This window comes from Miniopterus schreibersii (genome assembly GCF_964146895.1).
Source record: "Miniopterus schreibersii genome assembly, chromosome: 6".
Lineage (NCBI taxonomy): Eukaryota > Metazoa > Chordata > Mammalia > Chiroptera > Miniopteridae > Miniopterus > Miniopterus schreibersii.
This window is the reverse complement of record NC_138107.1, coordinates 64,373,373-64,397,760: the sequence shown is the minus strand read 5'-3', so window position 1 is coordinate 64,397,760 and position 24,388 is coordinate 64,373,373. Positions and strand designations below refer to the sequence as shown.

The following is a 24,388-nucleotide window of genomic DNA, read 5'->3' as shown; positions in this document are numbered from 1 at the left end:
GCCACGCTAAGAAAGATTATCCATTTTAAAGGCTCAAAAAGAAACTGAAAACGACTGTGGGAAAGTAAGATTGATTCGTACAGATCTTGAACTTGGCCTTTGGGGAGAACAAATCTATTCTACCGTGCTTACAGCATCTAATCTCCACCACCTCCATAAAAAAGCCTGCAGTGAAAGCCGATTACCTCACCGCATGTCACTAGAAAGAAGACCCGTCTCCTTCCCTTTGCTTACTGGGTTACAAGGGGCTGGTCACCATGGTTCAGGCGGCCTCGGCACAAGCCATGCTGAACGCGCAGTGTGACTGGAGACTACACGCAGGCGCCAGGGTGCCCTGGGGCAGCCAACGGGTCCCTGTTATACTTCAGCAAAACAGCCGCCTACAGCAAGAGAGAAAGTTCAAGAAAACATAATTCAGTTGCATTCTATGTAAAGTTTCATAAACTACCTAAGACAATTAAGAAATCGTTTATGGCACCTAAGTAAAAAGGCATTTTAGAGAGTAAGAAGCGTGTAAATAAAAGCTTGCCCAAACCACACCCTGTAAGAAATGAAACCATTGTTGTTTCAGTTACTTTCACTTTGTTTTGTTATGGAAGTTTTCTTGAATTAACTTTTAACATTTTACTTCTTAATATTTTATTTTATATGTATGTGTTTGTATATGTATATATATGTGTGTGTGCTAGTTTTTTCCTGAATATATGAGTTAGTTTCAAACATTGTGCCCTTTATCCTAAATATTTCAGCATGTATCCGAAGAACAAGGACATTTTCTTACATAACCACATGCAATTAATTAAATTCAGGGGGCTTTATGTTAATGCAATATTAAATAATATACAGCTTATTTTCAGTATTCATCAGTTATTTCAAAAATGTCCTTTACAGAAATGTTTGTCTCAATCCAGGACTTTGCATTGCATTTACTTGTCAGGTATCTTTTGTCTCCTTCAATCTAAAAAAATTTCTTACTGCTTTTCTTTCGTGATATTAACCTTTTCAAAGATTATTGGCCATTCATTTTGTAGAATGTCTCTCAATGTATCTGATATTTCCTTAAGTGTACATTCATTTTACACATTTTAGGCATCACAACAGGAAGCTCAGTTGTTTCTCAGTGATGTTAACTATAAAAACTTGGTTCAGGTGGCAACTGCCAGGTTTCTCTACTGTAACATTACTGTTTTAATTTTTGTAATTAATTTGTAATCTATAGGAAGATACTTTGAGATAATGTAATACATTGCTCCTCATCGAACTTTCACCCAAGTTTTAGCATGCATTGATGATAATTGCTTGAAATAATTATTACGTGATGATTGAAAAATCATTTTAGTATCTTTTGAAATAACTATATTATTAGAAACTAAAAAAGAGATTTGAATTTTGTCATTTCTCATTTTTATGTCTTTAAATGTACAGAGAGATAGATACCTGTGCAATTTGATTAAGCGTGCAATTTAATTGATTTCTTAAGACATGCAGAAATATTTCTTTCCCACTCGCATTTTGAGTGAAAAGCCTTTCCTCTCATGAGAACACTTATTGTGTGCATCAGTGCATGTGTGTGCAGCAGTTATTATTATGTATTGCTTCCTAAGAAAGTTATGTGGCATAATACTACACAGGATATATTGGTGTGCGTTTTCCAATATAATTCTTATTTTTTTCATGCAATTGTAGGATTTTTACCTTGTAATCAAAAGGATTGGTGGGCGGATGTCCAAGGGATGGATCTTCTTTTAATATCAGATGCTCTGAGGGCCCAGAACCAGTGCAGAAACTTGAAAACTGTTCCATAAACATAAGTAACCGGGCCATAGAAACTAAGCTTGGATTCTCAATAGACCGTGTAAAATGGATAATTGGCTGAAGTCCATTAAATACATAATGAGTTGTTAAAAATAAAAGCTTTCTAAACACATTGAAAGTGATGCATTTGATATGTGTAAATCAAAATTGAAAAAAATCTCTTATACTTGAAAAGTTGTATTTTGCTTACTCTAAAGTAATTAGAAAAGAAGATAAACCCTTTCTTGTATGATTCTTAAATTAAGTCTTGGACGGGAAAAGAATACAAAGCCGAAATTTCAATTTAATAGAAGCAGGCCAAGATGTCATGTGACCTTCATGTTGGTTGTGTTATTTTCATCAATAACAAGCGCGTTGCCTTGTAAGGAAGCATGTAGCATCAAATGAGTGTGGATTCTGAGCTCTCAGAACAAGCAGATTCCAACAGCACAAATAAACAGGACAAATAAACACGATGTTTTTAAATACTGACAGGCAATCTTTGAAAAAATTCATTGTCTTACTCAATTGTGAAACACATAACTAAAATTGTTTTGATAGGAGAGTTTATCATCTGTTGCCCTGTGAACCTGATGAATTATACATCGATGTGGAAAGTGTTGAAAACTGCAAACTTGACTAGTATAATGGAAATAGTATTGAACTTGAAATCAGAGGCTTGGGTTTCAGTTACAGCTTCTTTACTTAATTAGGTATATCCCTTGAGCAGGTTATTTAATCTTCCTGAGTCAACTCTGCCCATAGATAGGCTAAAATGCTTTACAAATATTAAAGTACTAAAGGAATCATTATTTTGAAAGTCCATGTAGGATATCCATGCAAATGCTGTACAGTTTTATTTAACAATTTTAATTTCCCTAATGGGCAATATATGTATACCAGAATAGATGGAACTAATAATGACCCTTGAAATTGAAGTTCACTAGGTATGCCTAAAGTGCCTTTGGGTTGAACTTAGTGTTAAATGACATCGGTCTAGCTGTTTATCAGACTGCTGCTTCATGAACTCACAGAAATAAGATCAAAAGGCACAACAATAATTTAAGATCCATAAACACAAAGGTATTTTTTCTGTATCCACAGTGCATAAAGGAGCACCTAGCATGTAAGTGAGATTCCATAAATATTTGATGAAAGAATGAACTCCATAAATACTTGATGAAAGAATTAAATTTGTAAGTCCTAGACCAGGACTCGGAACTTCATATTGTAGGAATCTGGAAAGAATTTGAACTGATAAATGGGATGGGAAGAACAAATACCAATCTCTGCATAATATGCAATCAAGCAATGCAAACCTGCTGGCTTTAAAGAAGTGAAAACTTTGTCCTAATACCACTGTCTTCAACTGGCTCAGAAGCAGAAGGCATCTACCGACCAGAAATCAGGGCATGTACCTCTCTCCCAGAGTGCAAAAACTCAAGTACTGATTTCCCTCATTCTTCATCAATCTATCTCCTCTATTAAAAATTAGACTAAAACTTGCAGAAAATAAATAAGCATGAAATAGGGAAGAAAATGTTTATAACACTCTGGGAGATGTAGTTCTCATAAATAAAATTATATGTACATATGGAGGTAGGATGAGCCCAAGTACCACTGCATGTGGAAAATTACGAGTTTTTCCATAATTCTGATGTTTTAGCATCTCAGAGAACCAAACAGAAATGACAAAAGAAGATATCAGCTCAAGTCAAGCAATGTGTTATATGTCTGGCATATGCTTAAGTTAGCCTAGGAGCTAAGCCGTAATTCATCATCCAGCTGGATCTAAGAACAATTCTTATATGTTCTAGAATTTCCAGAACATATAAGAACATATTGACTAAAATTCTGTTACACTATCTGTGACTTACTCTAAAATATCCCATCCGAAATACTGTGTTACCTATGTGCAAGTTAGTTTAAGCCTCAGCTCCATGGTCAGTCCATTGCTGTAATCAAAAGTCCATGTGCTCAAGTGATCGACTAACTTACTGTGCAAAATACAAGGCTTGGGAGTGCTCGGTATGGTATGAGTTCTAATCACAAAGCTGTTACTCTTTGCTAATTAGCACACAATCTCAACAATGGATTTTTAGTGGGGGAAATAATAGCCCAAGGACTGACATAATGAATGCTAAAAATGAACCCTCAAAGGTGAAATTAAAGATATGCAAAGTGTGTAGAGTAGCTGCAATGGCAAGTATAGACGAATAAATATATAGACAGACAAACAGATAGATGATAGACAGACATAGACATGTATGACTTTTTAAAAGACATTTACTCTTCCTAACATGCAAGATAGAAGAACCCAGCAGCCTTACCTGTAGGAATGATGTCTTAGACTAAATCCCTACCTCCTTTGGCGCCAGAGGCGAATGTCTAAGAGCTTTGAGTGGTGCACTGCCATCGCGATATTGGAACCTGAGCTCAGCAAACAATAAAAAAGGTGTGCCCTTTGATATACTTACCAAAACGCCCTCCCATATTTTGAACCAAATAGAAAAAGTTAATAAAATCTTTATATTCAAAACCACGGTCTTATATAAAGCCCTGCATTACCTGGTGTGTCCCAGTGGATGCCATTGTAAACCTTCATAAACAGTTATGGAAGGCCACCAATAATCGGCTACATGGAAATGACTTATGCACAATAATGCAGGAAAAGAAAACAAAGTTTGTCTTTATTTAAAATTTTGACATTTTGCTTATGATATTTTGCATTTATTTTAATTTTTTTGAACAATTATTTCTCTTGATTGCTAAGTTTTTTGGTACCTCCTCCTCAAATTTTGCACCGGAGGCTAGTGTATCACTGCCCCAATTTTGAGCATCTCAGGATTTAACAAGTTTGAAATATCTTGTGACTAGAATTTTGGTATTTGGCTTCAGTAAACCTTTCATTCAAGGTAGTGCTCAAAGCCCCTCAATGGATGACAATCTTCTAGACATATAAAATGAATAGTGTAAAATACATGCTTTTATTTTTTATTGTTTTATATGTTAACTTACTAATAAATATGTTGTTGATAAGTATGTCTATGTGTGGTATAATTTAGTTCAAACCTGCTTTCATTTTAACCTGACACCCAAGAATTTCCAGAGGGCTACCATTAATTGCCAAAAAGAAGCCAAGAGAGTAAGTTAACTTAGGTCAGTTCGTAACACTCAAGGAGACAACGAATGGGATCAAGGGTAAAGTATATTTGGATATAATTTCTAGATTGAGATCCTCTTAGCCTGATAGCCTGTTTTACCCCAACTTTATTGAGATATAACTGACAGCATTATGTAAGTTTAAAGTATACATGTTGACTTGAAACACAAATATTGCAATACGATTACCACCTGAGCATTAGCTAACACCTTCATCACGTCACATAATTATCATTTCTTTTTTTGTGGTGAGTACAATAATTTTCAGTTATCCACTTATGTGTGTCTTCCCTTTTGTTTTTGTTTTTTAAATATATCTTTATTGATTTCAGAGAGAGGGAAGGAGAGGGAGAGAGAGAAACAGGAGAGAGTCATTGATCACCTGCTCCTCCATGGCCCCTACTGGGGATTGAACCCACAGCCCAGGCGTGTGCCCTGATGGGGAATTGAACCCCAGTCTCTCCTGGATCATAAGTTGATGCTCAACCGCTGAGCGACGCCGGCTGGGTTGTCTTCCCTTTTGTTGACGCTTGAATTACCTTTGTATTCCCATATCTAGTACAGGCCCTGCGCATAATAGGCATTAAGAAAATGTTTGACACCACTTGGCAACAATTTGCAGGATTAACAGAAAAAAAGACAAATGAGTTTTTGAAAAGATGTCTTCATAAGGACCCCTCTACCCACCTGACCCCAGCCCAAGCATTAAGACACACTTGGATTAGTAAGTCTGTACCCAGACCTCTCACCATTGAGGTCTCAGGCAAACAGGTAGTAAATCCTGCAAATGTTTTCCAGGGACTGGGTTCCAAGCTGCCTCCAGTTGTTGGCATAACCAATAAACTTAAAGCTAACTTAACATCAGAAGCCAATGGTGGTATTCCTCTGCACAGTATATTGTCAAAACTGATTACCCAACGAACAGTGATATGCTCAGAAATGTACATGTATGTATTTTTTATTATCTTGAAAACCTGAAAACAAAATAAAAAATACAAGCCATTGGTGGATATGCTTTTGTTAAATTAGATTTCTTTTGTTTAACAAGGCAAAAAATTTTATTTAACTGTAAAAAGAATTCTCTAAGAGCTAATTACCTCCACACACAACTTTATCTGAGAATATTAACAATGAAAGCAAGTCTCACAGATTTTATTTAGCAAGCAAATCCAGAAACAGTCACGTTACCTACACTGTTAGCCCGATGAAGCTCCATCTTTCTTCTTTTGGCATAAAGCTCACTGCGTAGAAGAGTCACTCAAGGGAGATGTGACAATATTCTTTTGTTTTTTCTTTTGACTTGGGGTTGACTATTTTTTTAATTTTATTTTTCAATTACAGTTTATATTGAATATTATTTTGTTTTAATTTCAGGTGTACAGCATAGTGGTTAGACAATCATATGCTTTACAAAGCATCCCCCCACCACCATATTTCCAGTATAACCTAGCATCATATATAGTTATTTTAATATTATTGACTATATTCTCTATGCTGTACTTTACATCCCCATGACTATTTTGTACCTACCAATCTGTACTTAATTCCTTTACCTTTTTCACCCAGTCCCCCAACCCCTCTCCCCTCTGACAAATCAGTGTTCTCTATATTTATGAGTCTGTTTCAACTTTGTTCATTTGTTTATTTTTTTCTTTAGATTCTCATATAAGTGAAATCATAATATTTGTCTGTCTTTCTCTGACTGACTTATTCAGATGTGACAATATTCAAGATGCAGGATTCAGCTCATCTTATAAGAATCTAGAGTAACAGGATTTTCTCAGGGGTCTGGACACGAGATCAGATGGTATCCTAGGACTAGGCACAACTAAGAGGGCTGCTCAATTTACAAAGATTTTTCTCCCATCATTCAAAATGGGAGATGTCGGTTCAGTTTAGCCAAACCATTCATAATATGTGAGAGTATTAGCATTATAAATGGAAAAAATTCCTTTGAATGGATATTTCCTAGTATATATAAAAGCAGATATGTTTTGCCCCTAAATCTCTCCAACAACCTAAGTCATTGTGTCTTATTAAGGACTCTCCCATTTCCCTCACCTTTACTCCCCTCCCCTCCCCTTCCTTCCTATCAATGTGTGGCTAAATGTGGAAACAAAACTGGTTTGAAAGTATCAATTTAAATAATCTAAACAAGGTGTATTTTATAAATTTGCCAAAGCACTATCAACAAGCAGAGGTAAATCAAGAGGGGTTTTACTGTGGACATAATAACATTTTTATATAATTGAACATATTCTGAAATAAACCACAATAAATCATTGTGACAGCTCTGATTAGAGAACTGAAATATTCATTCAACTGATAACGTACCAAACTGTTACTCGAACTCTGAGGTCATTTACTTCTATTTTAAGGTAAAAATACACTGAATACAAAAAGGTAGCATTAAAAAGTTTTTATTGTAGAATAAAGTGGGAAGGACTCTAAATGTTCACTGCCCCAAGTCCCCCAAAGATTTAGAAATTTCCTCCACAATAATCCTGCAAGCCCAAGAGCGTTCACTTTCAGCGCCAGGCTCATTGTCTGGGTCACCTCACGCCACCTTTGGCTTTCACCGTTTCCTGATATGGCTGGCCAAGGCCTGTTTTCTTAAAACATCTGCCCATTAAGTATAAAAATATATAAACACATGATGTAGTCGATAACGCTAACTTTAAATATATTGCAGGCCGGATGACCTCTAAATGATATGATTTTTTTTTAACAATAAATCTTTGCTTTGCTTCAGTATCCTCACATCTAAAACATACCAATTTATTTTTAAACCTAAGAGTAAAAAAGTGTTTACCTAAAAAATATTGATAGTTTCTTAGATATAATATTTTAATTTTATAATAGTCACATTCTCAACCCTCTAGAAGTTAAGATACTTTGGTTTCATTACAATGAGATCTTATATCTACGAGTCATTTTTTACATGAAGTCCAACCAGTCACAGGAAACGAGTTTCACTTTCCTTGTTGATGGACCTAAGACTGCTGACTGTGAGAGCACTGCAGCGACAGTAAGTGCGACTTGTGACGTTCTCTCCTTAAGGTCAGCAGTACTAAAGAGCACCCTGTTCACTCACAGAGCGAAGACAGCTAGACAGCACATGCCCCGTGACGTTGCATAGACTCAGAGCCGACCCTAATGAGACACTAGTGTTTTCCCAAGAGGACGCAGTGGATATAAATAGTGTTAACCTCAGATTACACATGAAATTTAAACAGTTTGAACCTCAGTTTACACGTGGGTTTTTAACAAGAGTGAATTAATAAAACTGAAAATTATCTTATGAAGAATAATTCACCATACTGAATTATGACTCAGGAAGAAGTCATTTGCTTTACTTTAAAAATGACAATATCAACAAGAGTATAAATTAGATATAATTATATAAACTGGAAGACAGGAAATATATATCCAAACATCATTCTATAAAGGACAGTTTAAACATATTTAATACAATAAAAATATAGAATATTAAAAATATCTACATTTGGGCATCATAAAAAGGAAAGCAAAGAAAGGAATTCAGCTTGCCCACTCAGTAACTCCCAAAAATTTATGTAACAATTCCCACAAACCGATCTCAGAAACAGAGCAATGTTACATTTTCTATGAACACAAGCTGTGAAATACTATAGATTGTGCCTTATAAAATAATGTTTGAGGCAATCTACATAGGAATTATGATCAAGACTCATAATTGCACAAATCTGAAAAGCCTTACATTGCTCATTGCAAATTACACTGCTGTCATAACTCACAAAGTAGTAATTATAATATTTTATAAATTTCGTACTGTCTGGGGTTGCAAATTCTTTAGCTAATCCATACAAACTTTTTGGCTGCAAATCTTCAATGTTGTAAGTTTGAGTCAGGTTATACTCCAGCTTCCAGTTGGATTCTCCCTTTAGATTAGCATCTGTCAGGTTCAAGTAATACTGCAACATGTCCTATAGTTAAAAACAGTAACAAAGGGTAGTTCATTTGGGGGCATATAAAGTACTGCACAGCAAGAGTCCTTACTAGGATTTATGTGACATTCCTAATTTAAAGTTGTAGTCATTTAAAAAGGTGAGAATTGGTTTTAAAGAAAAAGAGTCCTAATAGAAGACCTATATTACTTTTTTCATTTTAAAAATAATGAAAGAACATAATATAAAATAATATAAACTATATAGAGAGATATACAAAATAAAAAGCCTTTAATTCACACACCTCAGAAGTAACCACTGCTAACAGTTTCATACATATTAGTGGTGTGCTGGAGGTGGCTTGTAACCAGCTCACAAGAGCCAATTGTCAAATTTTCAAGAATCTTGCCAGTTAGTTGATGCTACTTTGGCAGCTTGAAACTGGAAATGATGGGAATATTTACATCATGGAAATTGGCAAACACTATAAATCAAAATTGTTGTTTTTTTCCCCCAGTGAACAGGTTGTAAAACAGTTACCAGCACTCCTGTGTACATGTGTTGTTCTAGAGTTTATGTACAAAACAAATATAAATATTTTAAAAATATATTCCAATTTTTGGCTTTTTTTAAAAAAATGAAGCCATACTATACAAACTGTTTTGCACTTTTAAAAATTATTGAGTGCTATATCAGGGACATCACTCTATGTCAGTACATATATATACACATATACATATACATGTGTATCTCAGGGTCAGATCCAAAAATAGACAACAAATAGTTGTACAAAGATTCCTTTGAACTGGTTTATCTGTCGATTATTTTATTTTTTGATTTAATCTAACGTTTATGGATTAAACCAGATTTCCCCTGGCTACTTCCTTTGTAAAGACATGCTCTAGGGAATAAAAGAGCTACCTCCTATTAAGCTTAGCTAGGAAAAAAATGCAGTTACATCAATAGACACTTTAATTGAGAAATTCTTTCCCAATTAATTTGTTGAAAGGAGTATTACCCATAAGCTAAATGCCCAGTCTTTTGGTGCTAAATTTAACTACAGCAGTCATCTACAAGTTCCAGAGAAATTTTACCACAAAAATAAATGTTCAACTCAACTTAATTTCTTTACAAAATTTTTTGCCAGCATTTATTGAGCACTTACCATGAGCCAAGGATTTTCTTAGTGCTTTATATATATTTGTTTATATAATCCTCACAGCAACTCAGTGAAGTCAGTAATATTTTAATCCCCATTTTACAGAGGAATAGATTCAGATGGAGAAGTTAGGTAATACAGCTCAAGAGACAGTCTGGGTTCAGAACCTACACTTTTCTTCATAACTATGTTCTAAAGAAGAGTAATTAATAACAACATGTATACAAGTCCACAGATAAGACACTACCTAATGAAACTTCATCTAACTAAATGTGAAGTCTTTAGAAGTTTTAGAGAAAAGGCTCTCTCTCTAAGGCTGACCTTATAAACCCACACTTACAAAGTGCTGACATTCCAAATACAGAAAAGAAAGACATGATTTTAACATAAAACACAACTCACATAGCTCTGTTGAAAGCATTCAACTAAACTAATGAAAACTACGAAGACATGAGTAAGTATGGGGTCAATTCTAAAATTGTACCAACTTACCAATAACTTATAATCACGAGGATCGTACTGAAATAGTCTGACAGCAGGGTTGTTGGTCTGTTTTTGTAAAGCACCCTTCACCGGGGTAACAGCAGGAGCCACAAACGCAGAATTTATTGGACTCCCTGGACAAAACGTGCACATAAAAAATATGTTTAGAAATTCAGTTTAACTATATTAACAAGTTTCAGATTAAGAGATTAATAGACATAACAGCCAAATGATATATGATCGTGACTTGAAACAACTATAAAAAACCTTTTGAGAAAATAGAAATTTTTTCAAAAAATTTGGTATTAGATGATAGCAAAGAATTATTATTGATTTTGCTAGATAAGTTAATGGTATTATAATTATGTGAGTTACTCATGTACTTTAACAATGCATACAGAAGCATGTAGGGCTAAAACATCTGATGTTAAGATCTACTTTCAGATAATTCAGGAAAAAATAAATTAAAAATGGATAGGTAAAGCAAATGTGGCAAAATCTTGATAGATGTTAAAATAAATGATGATACATGAGAGTTTGTTTAATCATTCTCCTGCTTTTATATATTTGAAAATTTTCATAATAAAAAATTCAAGTTGTTGTAAGTATATACCCAAAACATATACAAAACTAGTTTGTCCTGTACCTCTACCTGAGACAATATTCCAATGATTACATAATAAATATTTGAGTAAGTGTCACCATGTTTTATATATATCATAGGACTAAATTTCTTTCTGAGTAAAAAAGCTATCAAATTCTGAAAAATTATCATTTTTACCAAGCCCACTCATTCGAGATAAAAAGGGTAAAGCATTTCAAAAATGTTCCCCAGCCTGAATAGAAGTGGCTCAGCAGCCAAACGTCGACGTAGGATCCAGGAGATAGAGGTTCGATTCCCGGTCAGGGCACATGCCCAGGTTGCGGGCTCGATCCCCAGCTGGGGGCGTGCAGGAGGCAGCCGATCAATGACTCTCTCATCATTGATGTTTCTACCTCTTTCTTTTCCTCTCCCTTCCTATCTCTGAGATCAATAAAGATTTTTTTTTTTTTTAAAGTTCCCCAATCACTGAAAAAATACATATTAATTTTTCTCTTGGCTAACTACTATAAAATCAGAAGTCTTGCTTTGTTAACTTTCAGTTTTCTGCCCTCATGCTGAAGTAATTTTTAAAAATAGATCATTGTTTGCTTTGATGTTAGAGTTTCTTCTATTATTTTCGTTTCAGTTTCATGCTGAGTAGATGACAATGTCGATAAGCACTTAAAAGTTAAGAGCTGGTTATGTTTTACTTTAAGCCAATAATAAATTGTGCTTTCCTTTTAAATTAGGAGAAATAAAACAAGTCATCTCAAAAGAATCTTGAGTCTAGCAGGTAAATATCAAACAGCAATATTTCTCTAAACTTGAGGATCTAAAAGAAAATTTGAGTGAGAGGAGGGTTTCAGAGGCTTTTGTGTTGACAGCAATGAAATGACAGTGGCCCTTTAGCACTAATGGGAAGAAACTCAACTGCAGGCGTATCTATAATTTTGGCCACCATTATGGAAGGCAATTAAGTAAAATCTGGTGCTGGCAGGTTGATTTAATGAAACATTTAATTTACTAAATCAGTAAAAATTACCAGAGATTTACTGCTTTGCTCTAGCATCTTGAACTGGGGAGATACAAACAACATGTCATATTACCTTTTTCATCTGAAAGAACCATAATGCTGTCTCTGTGAGTGTGTCCATAAAATTGTCCTGCAATGACATTGCTATATTTTCTGAAAATGCCTATCAGTTTCTCATTATAGCATTGTCTCATGGCTGTAGTGCCCATTGAATAGGGCAGATAGCCCACTGGAATATGCGCTATGATGTACACCTGGGGAAAGAAGCACAGGAGGGCTGACGAGGATCTTTTTGCACATTTGTCGTAACTAAATGACACCCAAGATTAAAAGTATAGTAATTAAAATTTAGAAAACAAATATACTATCTCTCCTATTTATTACCAAAAAAGATGAAATTAGAAAACTTCATTTCACTTTATTTACATTTGTCTCATTTAAACTACACTGTTGATGATATAAGTTAACCGTGACATTGGTCACCATTTTTTAAATATCAGCCTCTTTTTATATGAACTGATGTCAGTCAATTTCAAAACATTAAAAGCAAACTAAAAATAACAACACAGATAAATCATAATGTGTTTCATATGAAAACATCTTCAAATTTTAATACTTTTATTAACACCTGACAGCCGCCTCCCTTACATTTAATAAATACACAAATTTAGCCCCCTATTTATCCCTTGACCATTCTGGTCTATGAAATCTACCTTCTCGTTGTTCTGCTGAGAGCTGGTCAGTGTATTTTCTAGCCATTCAAACTGATTTGCTGGGTCACTCTTATTCAGGGTCACAATATCAGGGCCGTAGTACAGGTTTGTGTTTAGACTGATGATCCTAAGGTTCAGATTACCTGAAACTTTCTGTGAATAAAAGCCACCTATAAAAACAAATTTAAACACATTACAGCCAAACACATATACAGATATGCAGTCACTGTGAAGGCAAATTCTTAATTACGGTTTACAAGGCAGCAAGATGGCTATATTTCCTTCTCATTGTTTAGTTTGTACGTACATAGGCCGTCATTAGATCAAGAATCAGGTTTAACAAACACTCACTGAAAACCTGCCACATTCCAGGTCCAATGCTTGCACTTCTTTCTATACATAGAGGTAACAAGAGTGGTTTCCAATATTCACATGAAAATAAAATTAAATATATCGGCATTAGGCAACGAGGTACTGAATTTTGTAAAAGAAATATTAATATTAATATATCAATCTTACTTATGTACAATTGGGAAAGTTAAGATGAGAATTATTGTGAAATACAAAATCTAGAGAATGGAAATGCACCTGGATCTTGCCAGAGATGACTAAAGAAATGGCAGACAAACCTGAGCTACTACAGTCTCCGTGGAGATGAGGCTGAAAGGCATAACCCCACTGGCACCAGCAAACCAGTGGCGACAGAACACCCAGGAGCCTACCGTGGGAGCTGGCCGCTGAGCTGCGGGCTCTGCTTCCTTTGCTCCGGGCCCACTCACCATCCATGCTCTCTCCTCAGCTTTCAAACAGGGCTCATGGCCCCCAGAAAGACTGGGGAGAGAGGCTCTCCAGAATTGGCACGACCAAGCAACATTAAAGACTGAAGTCTGAACATGAATAAAAATTGAGGCAAAATAGAGATGAGGAAACCTGTTGCTTACCTGTCCTTAAAGTCTGAATAGCTTCTTCATCTAGCCATGGTTTCCAGAGGTTTGCTACTGCGCTGTACACCTTGCTGGTGAATGAAGGAAGCTGATCCTGGCCACAAACAATAGAATTCATCATTGAAACTCTAAAGAATATGTGGATCAATTAATTAAACATTGTTTGAGTGCTTACTACTATGTTATGCATCTGAAAATACAAAGGTGAATACTAAATAGACTTAATCTTCAAGGTACTTATAAGTCAGTTGGGGAGGCAGGGACAAAATATACTCAGTCACCTAGAAACTATGTGCTAGGTGCGACTGCAGAGGTTCTGGGGTTACAGAAGCACAATCAAGTCTGGTCCTGACAGTCAGCAGGGACAGAGAATTTGAACCAGGCCTTGAATGATTCACCACGTTGACAACGAAAGGGATCAGACAGAGAAGGACAAGTACCTTATGATTTCACTTATAGGTGCAATCTATAAAGCAGAACAAAACAGAAGCCGACTCAAGGGCATAGAGAACAAACTCATTGTTGCCAGAAAGGAAGGGCAAAAAAGGTGAAAGGGAACAAGAGGTACAAAATCCCAGGTATAAAATCAGTAAGTCACACGGATGTAAAGTACAGCACAGGGAATGTAATCAATAATATCATAATAACCTTGTACAGTGTCAGATGGTTACTAGACTTACTGTGGTGACCACTTCATTAGCTATATAAATAATATAAATAATATAATATTGTACATTGATATTTTCTTCAAAAGGCAAAAACAATGGCCGACGCGCACACAGTGCCATATACAGAGAAGGGAACTCATTTTAGTGTGACCGGGGTATAGAATCGATGTGCAGGTGTGCTCATGAAAGAGGCACAGAAGGCAGGTTTGAGCCTAAACATGCAGGGCCTTGTGTAGCATGTGGAAGGAATGGAAAAAATTAGACCATGTCCTCTGAAATGTTAACACTAGTATAAAGCTTCTTAACTTCTTGAAGATTTATAACCACATGAAGAAGTCTCATGCCAACCTAAATTTTATCAACGTGTTTCGATTTTTAATAGTATATTGGATGTATAAAACATTATTTTTATTATCATAAAGTATTTTTTATCACCTTATTTTATCATATTACAATAAAGTATATTTTTGGTGACATAAGCTCTAAGGGAAAAAAACACACAAAACTTTAAGAAAGTAGATATGGAATAAAAACCCAGAAATCATTTGTAAAATTGGATAATTACTTCTATTTTTGTCTTTAAAAAGTAGTAATAAAAAACTGATGTCATTGTATTCGCTATCCTCATTTCCATCTGTATGTTGGTGATAGAGATCTATTTCTTAAAGGAGTTTCCCTGTCAGCATTAATTAAAATGCTTAGTTATTTTTCAAGATGACACCCAAGTCACATTAGTTCCCAGTGCACATGCCTGATATATGATGAAAGTATAAATACATTCAGAGAAAGCAATACCAAATGACTTGTTTTAACTGGAATTATCCAAAGCATATTTTCAGTTTGTGTCAGAGATCCAAGTCATCTGTCTGGAAATTAAACAATGGTATAGGCCAATCTAGATTCTGATTGAAAACTGGTGGCCATTGCCCTGGTCTGTGTGGCTCAGTTGGTTGGGTGTTGTCCTGTGTACCAAAAGGCTGAACCAAGCAACAGGTTGCAGGTTCCATTCCTGGTCAGGGCACATGCCTGGGTTTCGGGGCGATCTCTGGTGGGGGATGTGAAGGAGGCACATTCTCATATCAATGTTTCTCTCTCCCTCTCCCTTCCTCTCTCTCTGAAAATCAATTTAAAAAATTAAAAATTAAAATGTTGGTAATTATCTATTGCACCATGCTGTCATCTCAGTCCTTTTGGGCTATGACATGATCACTGCTGAGAAATGAGGTATACAGTGGGACCCACCCATAAGTTTTGTGGCACCACCCTTACCAGTTTAGGAGTAAATGAGGACCCTGGCCCAGACTGCTTTCTTGGGTGGCAGCTGGAATGAATCCCTGGGCTGCCCACACTAATATCAACTTCTGATGTAATGGGTGGGGACATGAATCTGTATATGCATGTTTATGTAGCCATGTTTATGATTTTAATGGAAATAACATTTGTTACTAACACTCACTAGAATTCAATCTGAGGTATCAGCCTCCAGTAAAATTGTTGTGGGGCTTTCATGTTACATTTGACTTTCCAGAAATATTGCATGTGGGGTAAAAGGATGGGAGTAGAATAATAAAAAGATTTTCAAATATAAAATCATAAGCTAGAAGGAGAAAAAATTAACTGTTTAAGGTATACAAGCTACCCGATTTACCTCACCTGTTCATATAATAGGATATAGTTTAGAAGTTGGATAGTACCCACATCTTTGAATTATTATAAGATGTGACTTCATAGAAAGAAGACAGAGATAAAAATAAAAGAAATCCTCAAAGGAGGTAGGAAAATGTATCACATGTCACAGCTTAATGCTATAACAAACACCACTCCACCTCCTGAGGGTTTATTATTTGCCAAGTAGGAAGTTACACCCTTTTCGCACAGGGTCACTAATTCTCATAAAAACTCTGCAAGGAGCGTATTATTGCCCCTGTTTGCAAATGAGTGACCTGCGGATCAGGGACATTAAGTGAACTATCCAAGCTGGTCAAGCCATTAGAAGCAGCGTGAGATGAAGACTGAAATTCACGTGAATGTGACTCTAAACCTCACTTTTCCACTGCACCATCGGCCTGTCACCTCAAGCATATGAAAACAATGTGTGTAACCTCTGGCTCCTAGAGACTGTCCCCAAGCCTAACATCTCAGCGGCAACAAAAGTTGACCACTGCCTGAGAGGCCAACTCACAAAGACTCACATGTTGTTCACCTCAAGGCTGGAGGGCCGTGCCAAGAAGTCACTAAAACTTAGCTCACCCGGGAGCACAACGTTTCATAATCACTGTATTCGGGTTAGGTTAACTAATATAACCAAAACCCTCACGAGGCATCCTTCTGATATGAGATGGAAAAGATCTGAGCAAAAAAAAAATGCAGACAGAGAGGCATGAAAGTAAACACCAGCCCTGGCTGGGTGACTCAGTCGTCCCGTACAACAGAAAAGGTTGTGGGTTCGATCCCCAGTCGGGCACATAAAGGAGGCAACCAATCGATGTTTCTCTCCCTCTCTCTCTAAAAAGTAATAAAAACATACCCTCAGATTAAAAGAAAAGGGAAAGGGAAAGTAAAAGGAAAGAAAAGAAAAGAAGAAAAGAGAGGAGGGGAGGAAAGGAGAGGAGAGAGGAGGGGAGGGGAGGAGGGGGGAGGGGAGAGGATGGGAGGGGGAGGGGAGGGGAAAAGTAAACATCATGTTCTAGAGATGTTGACTAAGTTAGTCTGGCAAGAATAAGGGATGTGTGACAGGATGTTGGTCAAACAAAATAAGCAGGACGTGCGCTCTGCCCCAAGTGATTGTAAGCACTTGAACAAGCAACTTAACATTTCTAGGCCTCAGTTTTCTCATCTATAAAATGAAGAGTAAACTTAGACCAGGGTCAGCAAACTTCTTCTACAAAGGCCAAAATAATAAATAGTTTAGGCTCAGGAGTGATACGATCTCTATCATAACTATTCTACTCGGCCCTTGGCTCAAAGAAGCCATAGGCAATACAGAAAGAATAGGCATAGCTGTGTTTCAATAAAACTTTATTTATAAAAACAGGCAGCAAGCCAATTTGAACCACAGGCCGTAGCTTGTCAAGCTCTGGACTAAACAATAACCTCTGAGATTTCTTGAATCTGTACAAATCTAAGATTCTACAGTACTATGATAAAACCCTGAAACCAAGGCTGGTACCCAGCTGCCATGCACAGGCTGCTTAACAAACAGCTGCTCTGATAAACTGAAACTCAGCTGCATCAAGCATTAAATATTCTGATTATAATCTCTGCCTTGAATCACATCTTAATTAGACAAACTGGACCTGAACAAGAACGTCCCTCTTTGGTTCTTATAATAGTTTGCTGTGTTTTTAAAGTTTTTAATCCCAATCTAGCTTAGATTAGAGGGTGGAGAGCTTTGTATGCCTAATTAAAATTCTAAAAAAACGCAAACATTTGTCAACATTAACCTTCCTTGCTATCTTTATCATGGAAATACAAACAAATGACAAAATTACTCCAAAGAAAGGAGAAATTAAGGAAGATTACAAAGGAAAACAAAAATTAATAGTCCACAAATTAGGTAATGTGTTTCCAAAAACTCATCATGGACATCATATTTTATGAATTATTAAGAATCACTTTAAAGTCTTCAAAACATTCATCTTGCCTTCCTTGATGGTTAGCATTAAGAACACACTCTGCCTCCATGAGCCCCACTCCCACAGCCTATCATCAGCTAGTTATTGTCATGATTTTGACACTATTGATGGGAAAATCCTTTAAGCACTTCTGGAAGTTAAGGTTAAAGTTACCTGTGGCCAATAGTCATGATTACCCAGTGCAGGGAAAACCTGGAGATTTGGAAAGAGACTCTGGACAGTGATTGTCATATTAGCAATCACAGTTATGACTGTGTCTGTTGAGAGTTCATACACTGGCACATGAGGTGGGCTATCTCTGAAAATGAGAAAGAATCATAGAGAAGAAAGTCAGTTTCCATAAAAAGTGACTAGACTTATGCGTGATGCCTTACTGTGTACTATCATTGCAGACCTCCACCATAAAACAACAGATGAGAGTGAAAAGAGTTGATGAACTACTCTTCATTTACCTTTCTCCCACAAAGAATCTTACTTTAAAAGTTGTGTAATTACAAAAGATAAACTAGAAATCTCAGCCTATTTTACTGCCTAACTACAGATTTATAAAAAACTTTTAAAAAATTTAGTAAATTAAAAGCAGATTCCAGAGCCAAAATGCCTGGATTCAAATCCCAGCTTTGCCACATACTAGCTGTGTGCACTTGGGCAAGTTACTTAGGTGCTCAGTGCCTTCATTTCCTCATCTGTAAAATGGAGATAATAATAATGTTTATTGTAAAGAATAAATGAGTTGTAATATATAAATGAATTAAAATAGTGCTATAGTAACTATTTCAGGTACAGAATATATAGGCTTTGCTCTATCATAATGGATGGCATTATTTAATTATAGGACCAAAGGATACTGTTTATAAAATTGCTATGTTAATTCCCATTGTTGCCATTTGTTTTTATTATTTAATCAAGACTTTCATCATATTAATACGTATATCAAAACACTGGTAGAAGTGTGCTATTTATGGATTCATGTTTTAATTTAACATAGACATACTTCTAGAGCACGTATTCAAAAAAAAAAAAACAAACCCACAATTCTAAAATTTTTTATTCTCTCTAATAATGTTGATTAGCTTGACCTAGTATTTTTTAAACTCAAGTAATTTTTAAAACATAATTAATCTTATGGAATTCAATAGTCTAATGAAGCTTAAGACACTGTAGATAAATATTGATTAATTCATGGTATTTATTAACTTACCCAGTCCATATCATGAAAGATGCTTCTTGTCTTGAATTTTTAATAAAATCAAATGCTGACAAAATAAGGTGATATGGAGAATCACACATAACATCTCCAAAAGGGCCAGGATTGGAGGCATTGGTGCCTTTGGATGAAGCACACACTTTTGTATGGTCATCTGTGATGTGGTAAGTAGGGTCTAAGTGTAAGTCAGTCACATGCCAGAACTGTCCTGTTGATTAGAAGAGAAATGGTGTTACACCTACTTCTTTTTTGGTATTCCTATATAAACAGTTACAGTAAGACAACAGATAGCAGCTCCTCCCTGTAACGAAGGAAAACCTTAGTAATTTAAGTGTTCACATGCCCTGAAATTAAATATAGTCCTTCCCTATGAGCAGATGAGGATTCCAAGGGAAAATGTACTAGAATTTACTACTTAAATGTGTCAGAACTGAGGAGCTCCATGACAGAGTGACTACCTAACAAGAATATATAATAAATATAAGTTGTATAATGAAATAGAGACATCCTTCCAGAATTTAAGATGTTATCATTTATTTACATGATTCTTATAGAAAAACTGATGTAGTAATATGACGTGGTTTGTTAAGGTTACCCAACAAACATTCTATGTTCTTTAAAGCTTTGCTTCTCAATATTAATGGAAGGAAAATAAATCTTTAATACTAGCTTTAAGCCAAAAATTGGAAGTGCCAGAAGTTCTTAAAAGCTTTTTAATAGAGGAATATCTTCTGTCATATACTAGTACACCAGAAGCATAGGCCAAACAAGTAGAATGCAAACTTTTATCTATACAAAGATGAAAAATGCTAAGTATGTAGGTAAGCAAACACTAGAATAAAACCCAAAGCTGGGATAATAAAGTAAAATATTAAAAACTATTCCTTGTTAAGATAGAAAAGGTAAGTTATATATTTAGGTGGTTGTTTTTCACAACATTGTTATAATTTCATAACACATTTAAGTTCACAGCTAAGAAGTGGTAAAAAAAGATTCAGAAGTAGACATAAAATAGCCTTTATGGTCAATTACTTGGTGTTCAGTCTTCACCTGAAAACATTTGCCAAGAGTAATTTATTTTATTCTATAATGCAGAAAATACTCCAACTTTTATTTCCAGCTTAGACATATTTTATCCAACACACAAATAGCTCAGAATCATCCTGGAGGCTGTCTTTTCTTAGGGTATAAATATATAGTGCATCTCATTTTTACATGAACATGTATTTTATTATTTGTAAAATGTTAAGGTACAGTAAACTGCACACAGAACAACAAAGTGTTACGGTTAAGAGTGGTCCAGAATCAGCTTGCCTGACTTTGAATCCAAGCTCAATTTACTAATCTAACAGTGTGATCTTGGCTTGTTTTATCTGTAAAATGGGCCTGCTATTACTGCCTACTATGAGGACTAGTGATTTAGTAGAAAAATAGCTCTTAGAAGGTGCCTGGCATCTAGTAAACTCAATGTTAGTTGTACTGCTATTACTTAGTAACCCAAAGTTTGAATTTGACATTGAGCTTCCTCATTTTCAAGTAATAATTAAAATTTTATCAAGTACTTACTATATAAGTACTTTGTATAATACTTGTTTTATGCTTTAGTACTTGTTTTATGCTTTACATGTATTAACTCATCATTATTTTCATTTTACAGGTAAGGAACTGCAGCACACAGAGATTAAGTCCAAGTCACATATGTCATACACAACAGAGCCAAGACAGGGATTCAGGAAATGTGACTCCAGAGGCCACATTGCTCTTAACCACTGAGCGCACTGCCTCTCTGAGTGTGCTCACCTTAGAATATCCTTCTCACTCACCTCATGTACAATAGATACTGACAACACCTACATGACATACTGTGATGTTTAAAAGACAGGAGATTATAAATATACATTTTTGTAAACCAAAACTGGAAACGCATTAAGGACACATCCCTAGATTTATACATCTCCAGCATCTAGAATATGTCTGACCTACATTAGGCCCTCAACAAACATTCTTTAATTAGGCATAGACAGACATCAGGGTTTCCTCAAGGTGACATGGTGACTCATCGATGAAAGCTAAACTGGAACCAATCTGTCCAGACTTGCAGTGCAGTGTTCTTTCCACTATATTGGATTCCCAGTCAGATAAGTGAGGGGTAATTAGTAAGATGCACTGAAGGATGTCTTTAAATAGTAGCCAAGAATGAGTTCTGACAGGCTCTTAGCCTGGGATTTATGAATAATGAACCTCACGAGGCCTCGCCTCCCACCTCTCATAAAATTGTATACAAAATGCCGTGTGTATATGTGTGTGTGTATATGTGTGCGTCCAAGACCATAGACCTGGCCTGTGGCAGGGCCCACATTCCAATCCAGACTCTCTGGTTAACAATCCAAAGTTCTTTTCACTACATCACAATTACTTCCTTGTTGTAGAGATAATCTTTAAAAATATTTCCACAAATATATGTGTGTGTTGTCAACATAGCTAGGTAAATGCTCAAAATTATACCAAAAAAACACTCGTTTATCTTAAAATGTTTTAATTTATCCTAAAGAGCCTAGTAAACCATATCAGATGTTTCAACATAGGCTGTTTAAAACTGGTGTTTTTGTTTATGTCAGTTCCTAACAAATAGTCCAGCAGGTCCTGAGCTACTAAAGCTCAAGAGTTGTGGCTAAACACACTCTGGTGAGGCTCCCCTGGGTTTTTATCTCCTCTGACCACCAGGAGTTGACAGGACAGGAAAACTGAGTTTGGGAATTTGCACCTGAGAGCGCGCACACACACAAAACAAGTGAGCAGAGGCCAGTCGTGTCGGAAGTTGTAAGGAAATCCAAGCATTTTGGGTTGAGGAAGGGGGTTATGTCAAGGGGGAAAGTAAAATAATATATCCAGCGTGACACTGCTGAGTCAACACTCAAGCAGCCCTTAGAAGTCACCCCTCCCCTTCCACTTCCCTAGGTGACTCCACCTTGCTGCTTTCCTACCAAAACAGGGAGGTGAGAGGGGACATTCACTAGACCCCAGCACGCTGACTGTCACCCAAGCCTTCAGCTATCAGATTCTTAAAAGCAAAAGGTGACCTTGCCGTTGGTTGGTCTCCCGACCCAGGCCCTTTTATCTCCAGATCCTAAACAGCCGCCTAATTAAGCACAGCTCCAGCCTCAGTAAAGGCAGGAACCGCGTGCGCAAGCGTCTGGGAGCCACTGCTTATGACCGACGGCTGGGAAGCCAGACTCACCGCTCTAGCTCTCAACCGCCTAAGAGCTGTCACGAGAGAACTCGGCTTTCAAAGCGGAGGCATTTTCCACGTCGCATTTCCGAAGTCACGGGGAGAGCGAGCGCGGCGGGGAGGAGGCCCCGCGACTCCCCGCTCGGACCGCGAAGCCCCCGCCCAGGACAGCGCTCCCCGTCTAAGGTTTCCCTCGCTAAGCAACAGCAGGTATTTTGAAAGGGAGTCCAGGAGCGGCGGGTGGCTTGATGTTGGAAACTGAAGGCTCGGGTGGCGTTGGGAAGCCTCCCATCCAACCTGTATCGTCTGTTCTGGACCAGCGCCTCTCACCTGCACGTCTATCAGCCACCAGGGTTGCTTCTTAAACACTGTTGGGCCCCGATTCTCGGAGTTTGGGGTTCAGGGCTGGGGTTGGAAACTGGAGTTTCTAACGCGTTTAGGGGATGCTGATGCGCCTGGTCCCCGACGGCGCCTGGAGACCCAGCCCTGGGAGGGCGCTGTGGACAGTGGGGGACGCGTGAACCCCCGCCCGCAGGGAGCCGGCACCGGGCCAAGCGGAAAGAGGGTCCCCGCGAATGCTAGCCTAGGCTCGGGGCGCGGAGCGCCGACGCCGTGGCCCACGCTGTGGCCGCACTCTGCCCGGGGGTGGGAAGAAAAGGTCCCCAGAATCGGCGGCCGTCGGAAGACAGCCCCTGAGTCCCTGCGGGGCGGGAAAGCGCGCAGCTCGCCCCGCTCGGGGCGCTGCGGGGCCGCTGGAAGCGCGGCACGTCCGGCTCCCGGCTTTGGCCCGGGCGGCGCGCGGCTCTTCCTTCCTTCCCGGGGAGCGCACCCCCCCCCAGGCCGCGCGCAGCGCCCCCCCCCCCGGCGCGAGGCCGCCTGCGGGTGGCGCCCGGCGTCGGGGCGGGCGCGGCGGGCGCTCGGGTCCCTCCGCCGCCCGCCCCCGGAGCCCCCGCGGCGCTCGCGCGACCCCGCGCTCTGGCCGACTCTGAGCGGCCGCCCCGCGCGGGAAGGGTCGCCGACCACTCACCGGCCGCAGGAGCGGGACTCTGGCCGCGGGCGGGCGCCAGGGGCAGTCCCAGGCCGGGCCGGCCGAGCCCGAGCGCCCACAGGCAGCAGAAGAGCGCGCGGGGCAGCGCCATCGAGGGCCACGCCGCAGCCCGGGACCGGGAGCTGCCCCGCGGCGCGGCCGCCCGTCTGCCCGGGGGGGGGCGGGGGGGCAGAGGGGGAGGTGTGGCCGCCCGTCAGCCCGGGGGGGGGCAGAGGGGGAGGTGTGGCCGCCCGTCAGCCCGGGGGGGGGGCAGAGGGGGAGGTGTGGCCGCCCGTCAGCCCGGGGGGGGGGGGCAGAGGGGGAGGTGTGGCCGCCCGTCAGCCCGGGGGGGGGGCAGAGGGGGAGGTGTGGCCGCCCGTCAGCCCGGGGGGGGGGCAGAGGGGGAGGTGTGGCCGCCCGTCAGCCCGGGGGGGGGGGCGGGGGGCAGAGGGGGAGGTGTGGCCGCCCGGGGGGGGGGGTTGGGCAGAGGGGGAGGTGTGGCCGCCCGTCAGCCCGGGGGGGGGGGCAGAGGGGGAGGTGTGGCCGCCCGTCAGCCCGGGGGGGGGGGCAGAGGGGGAGGTGTGGCCGCCCGTCAGCCCGGGGGAGGGGGCAGAGGGGGAGGTGTGGCCGCCCGTCAGCCCGGGGGGGGGGCGCGGGGGGGCAGAGGGGGAGGTGTGGCCGCCCGTCAGCCCGGGGGGGGGCGCGGGGGGGCAGAGGGGGAGGTGTGGCCGCCCGTCAGCCCGGGGGGGGGGCAGAGGGGGAGGTGTGGCCGCCCGGGGGGGGGCTGGGCAGAGGGGGAGGTGTGGCCGCCCGTCAGCCGGGGGG

General features: G+C 39.2%; 1 protein-coding gene across 2 annotated transcripts; it reads right to left on the bottom strand.

Annotated features, from left to right (window-relative positions):
* Nucleotides 1–7,162: 7,162 nt before the first annotated feature.
* On the bottom strand, nt 7,163–23,740 carry SMPDL3A (sphingomyelin phosphodiesterase acid like 3A). Of its 2 annotated transcripts, none has more exons than XM_081140918.1 (8): nt 23,564–23,740; nt 19,302–19,515; nt 18,254–18,398; nt 13,795–13,891; nt 12,854–13,023; nt 12,214–12,394; nt 10,534–10,658; nt 7,163–8,921 (listed from the first exon to the last, which is right to left on the bottom strand). In XM_081140918.1, exons 1-8 carry the CDS (start codon nt 23,673–23,675, stop codon nt 8,604–8,606), a joined length of 1,362 nt encoding a protein of 453 aa, XP_080997044.1. In that variant the 5' UTR covers nt 23,676–23,740; the 3' UTR covers nt 7,163–8,603. The 2 variants fall into 2 exon arrangements, with proteins under 2 accessions (XP_080997044.1, XP_080997045.1); XM_081140919.1 differs by lacking the exon at nt 23,564–23,740 and adding an exon at nt 23,120–23,321.
* Nucleotides 23,741–24,388: the final 648 nt, after the last annotated feature.

Excerpts from the sequence above, each read along its gene's own strand:
- SMPDL3A (XM_081140918.1), bottom strand. The coding sequence starts at position 23,675 with ATGGCGCTGCCCCGCGCGCTCTTCTGCTGCCTGTGGGCGCTCGGGCTC. Across the intron at positions 18,399-19,301 it reads TCTTTCATGATATGGACTGG|AGATAGCCCACCTCATGTGC; the intron begins GTAAGTTAATAA and ends TCTCATTTTCAG. Across the intron at positions 8,922-10,533 it reads CTCGTGATTATAAGTTATTG|GACATGTTGCAGTATTACTT; the intron begins GTAAGTTGGTAC and ends TTTTAACTATAG.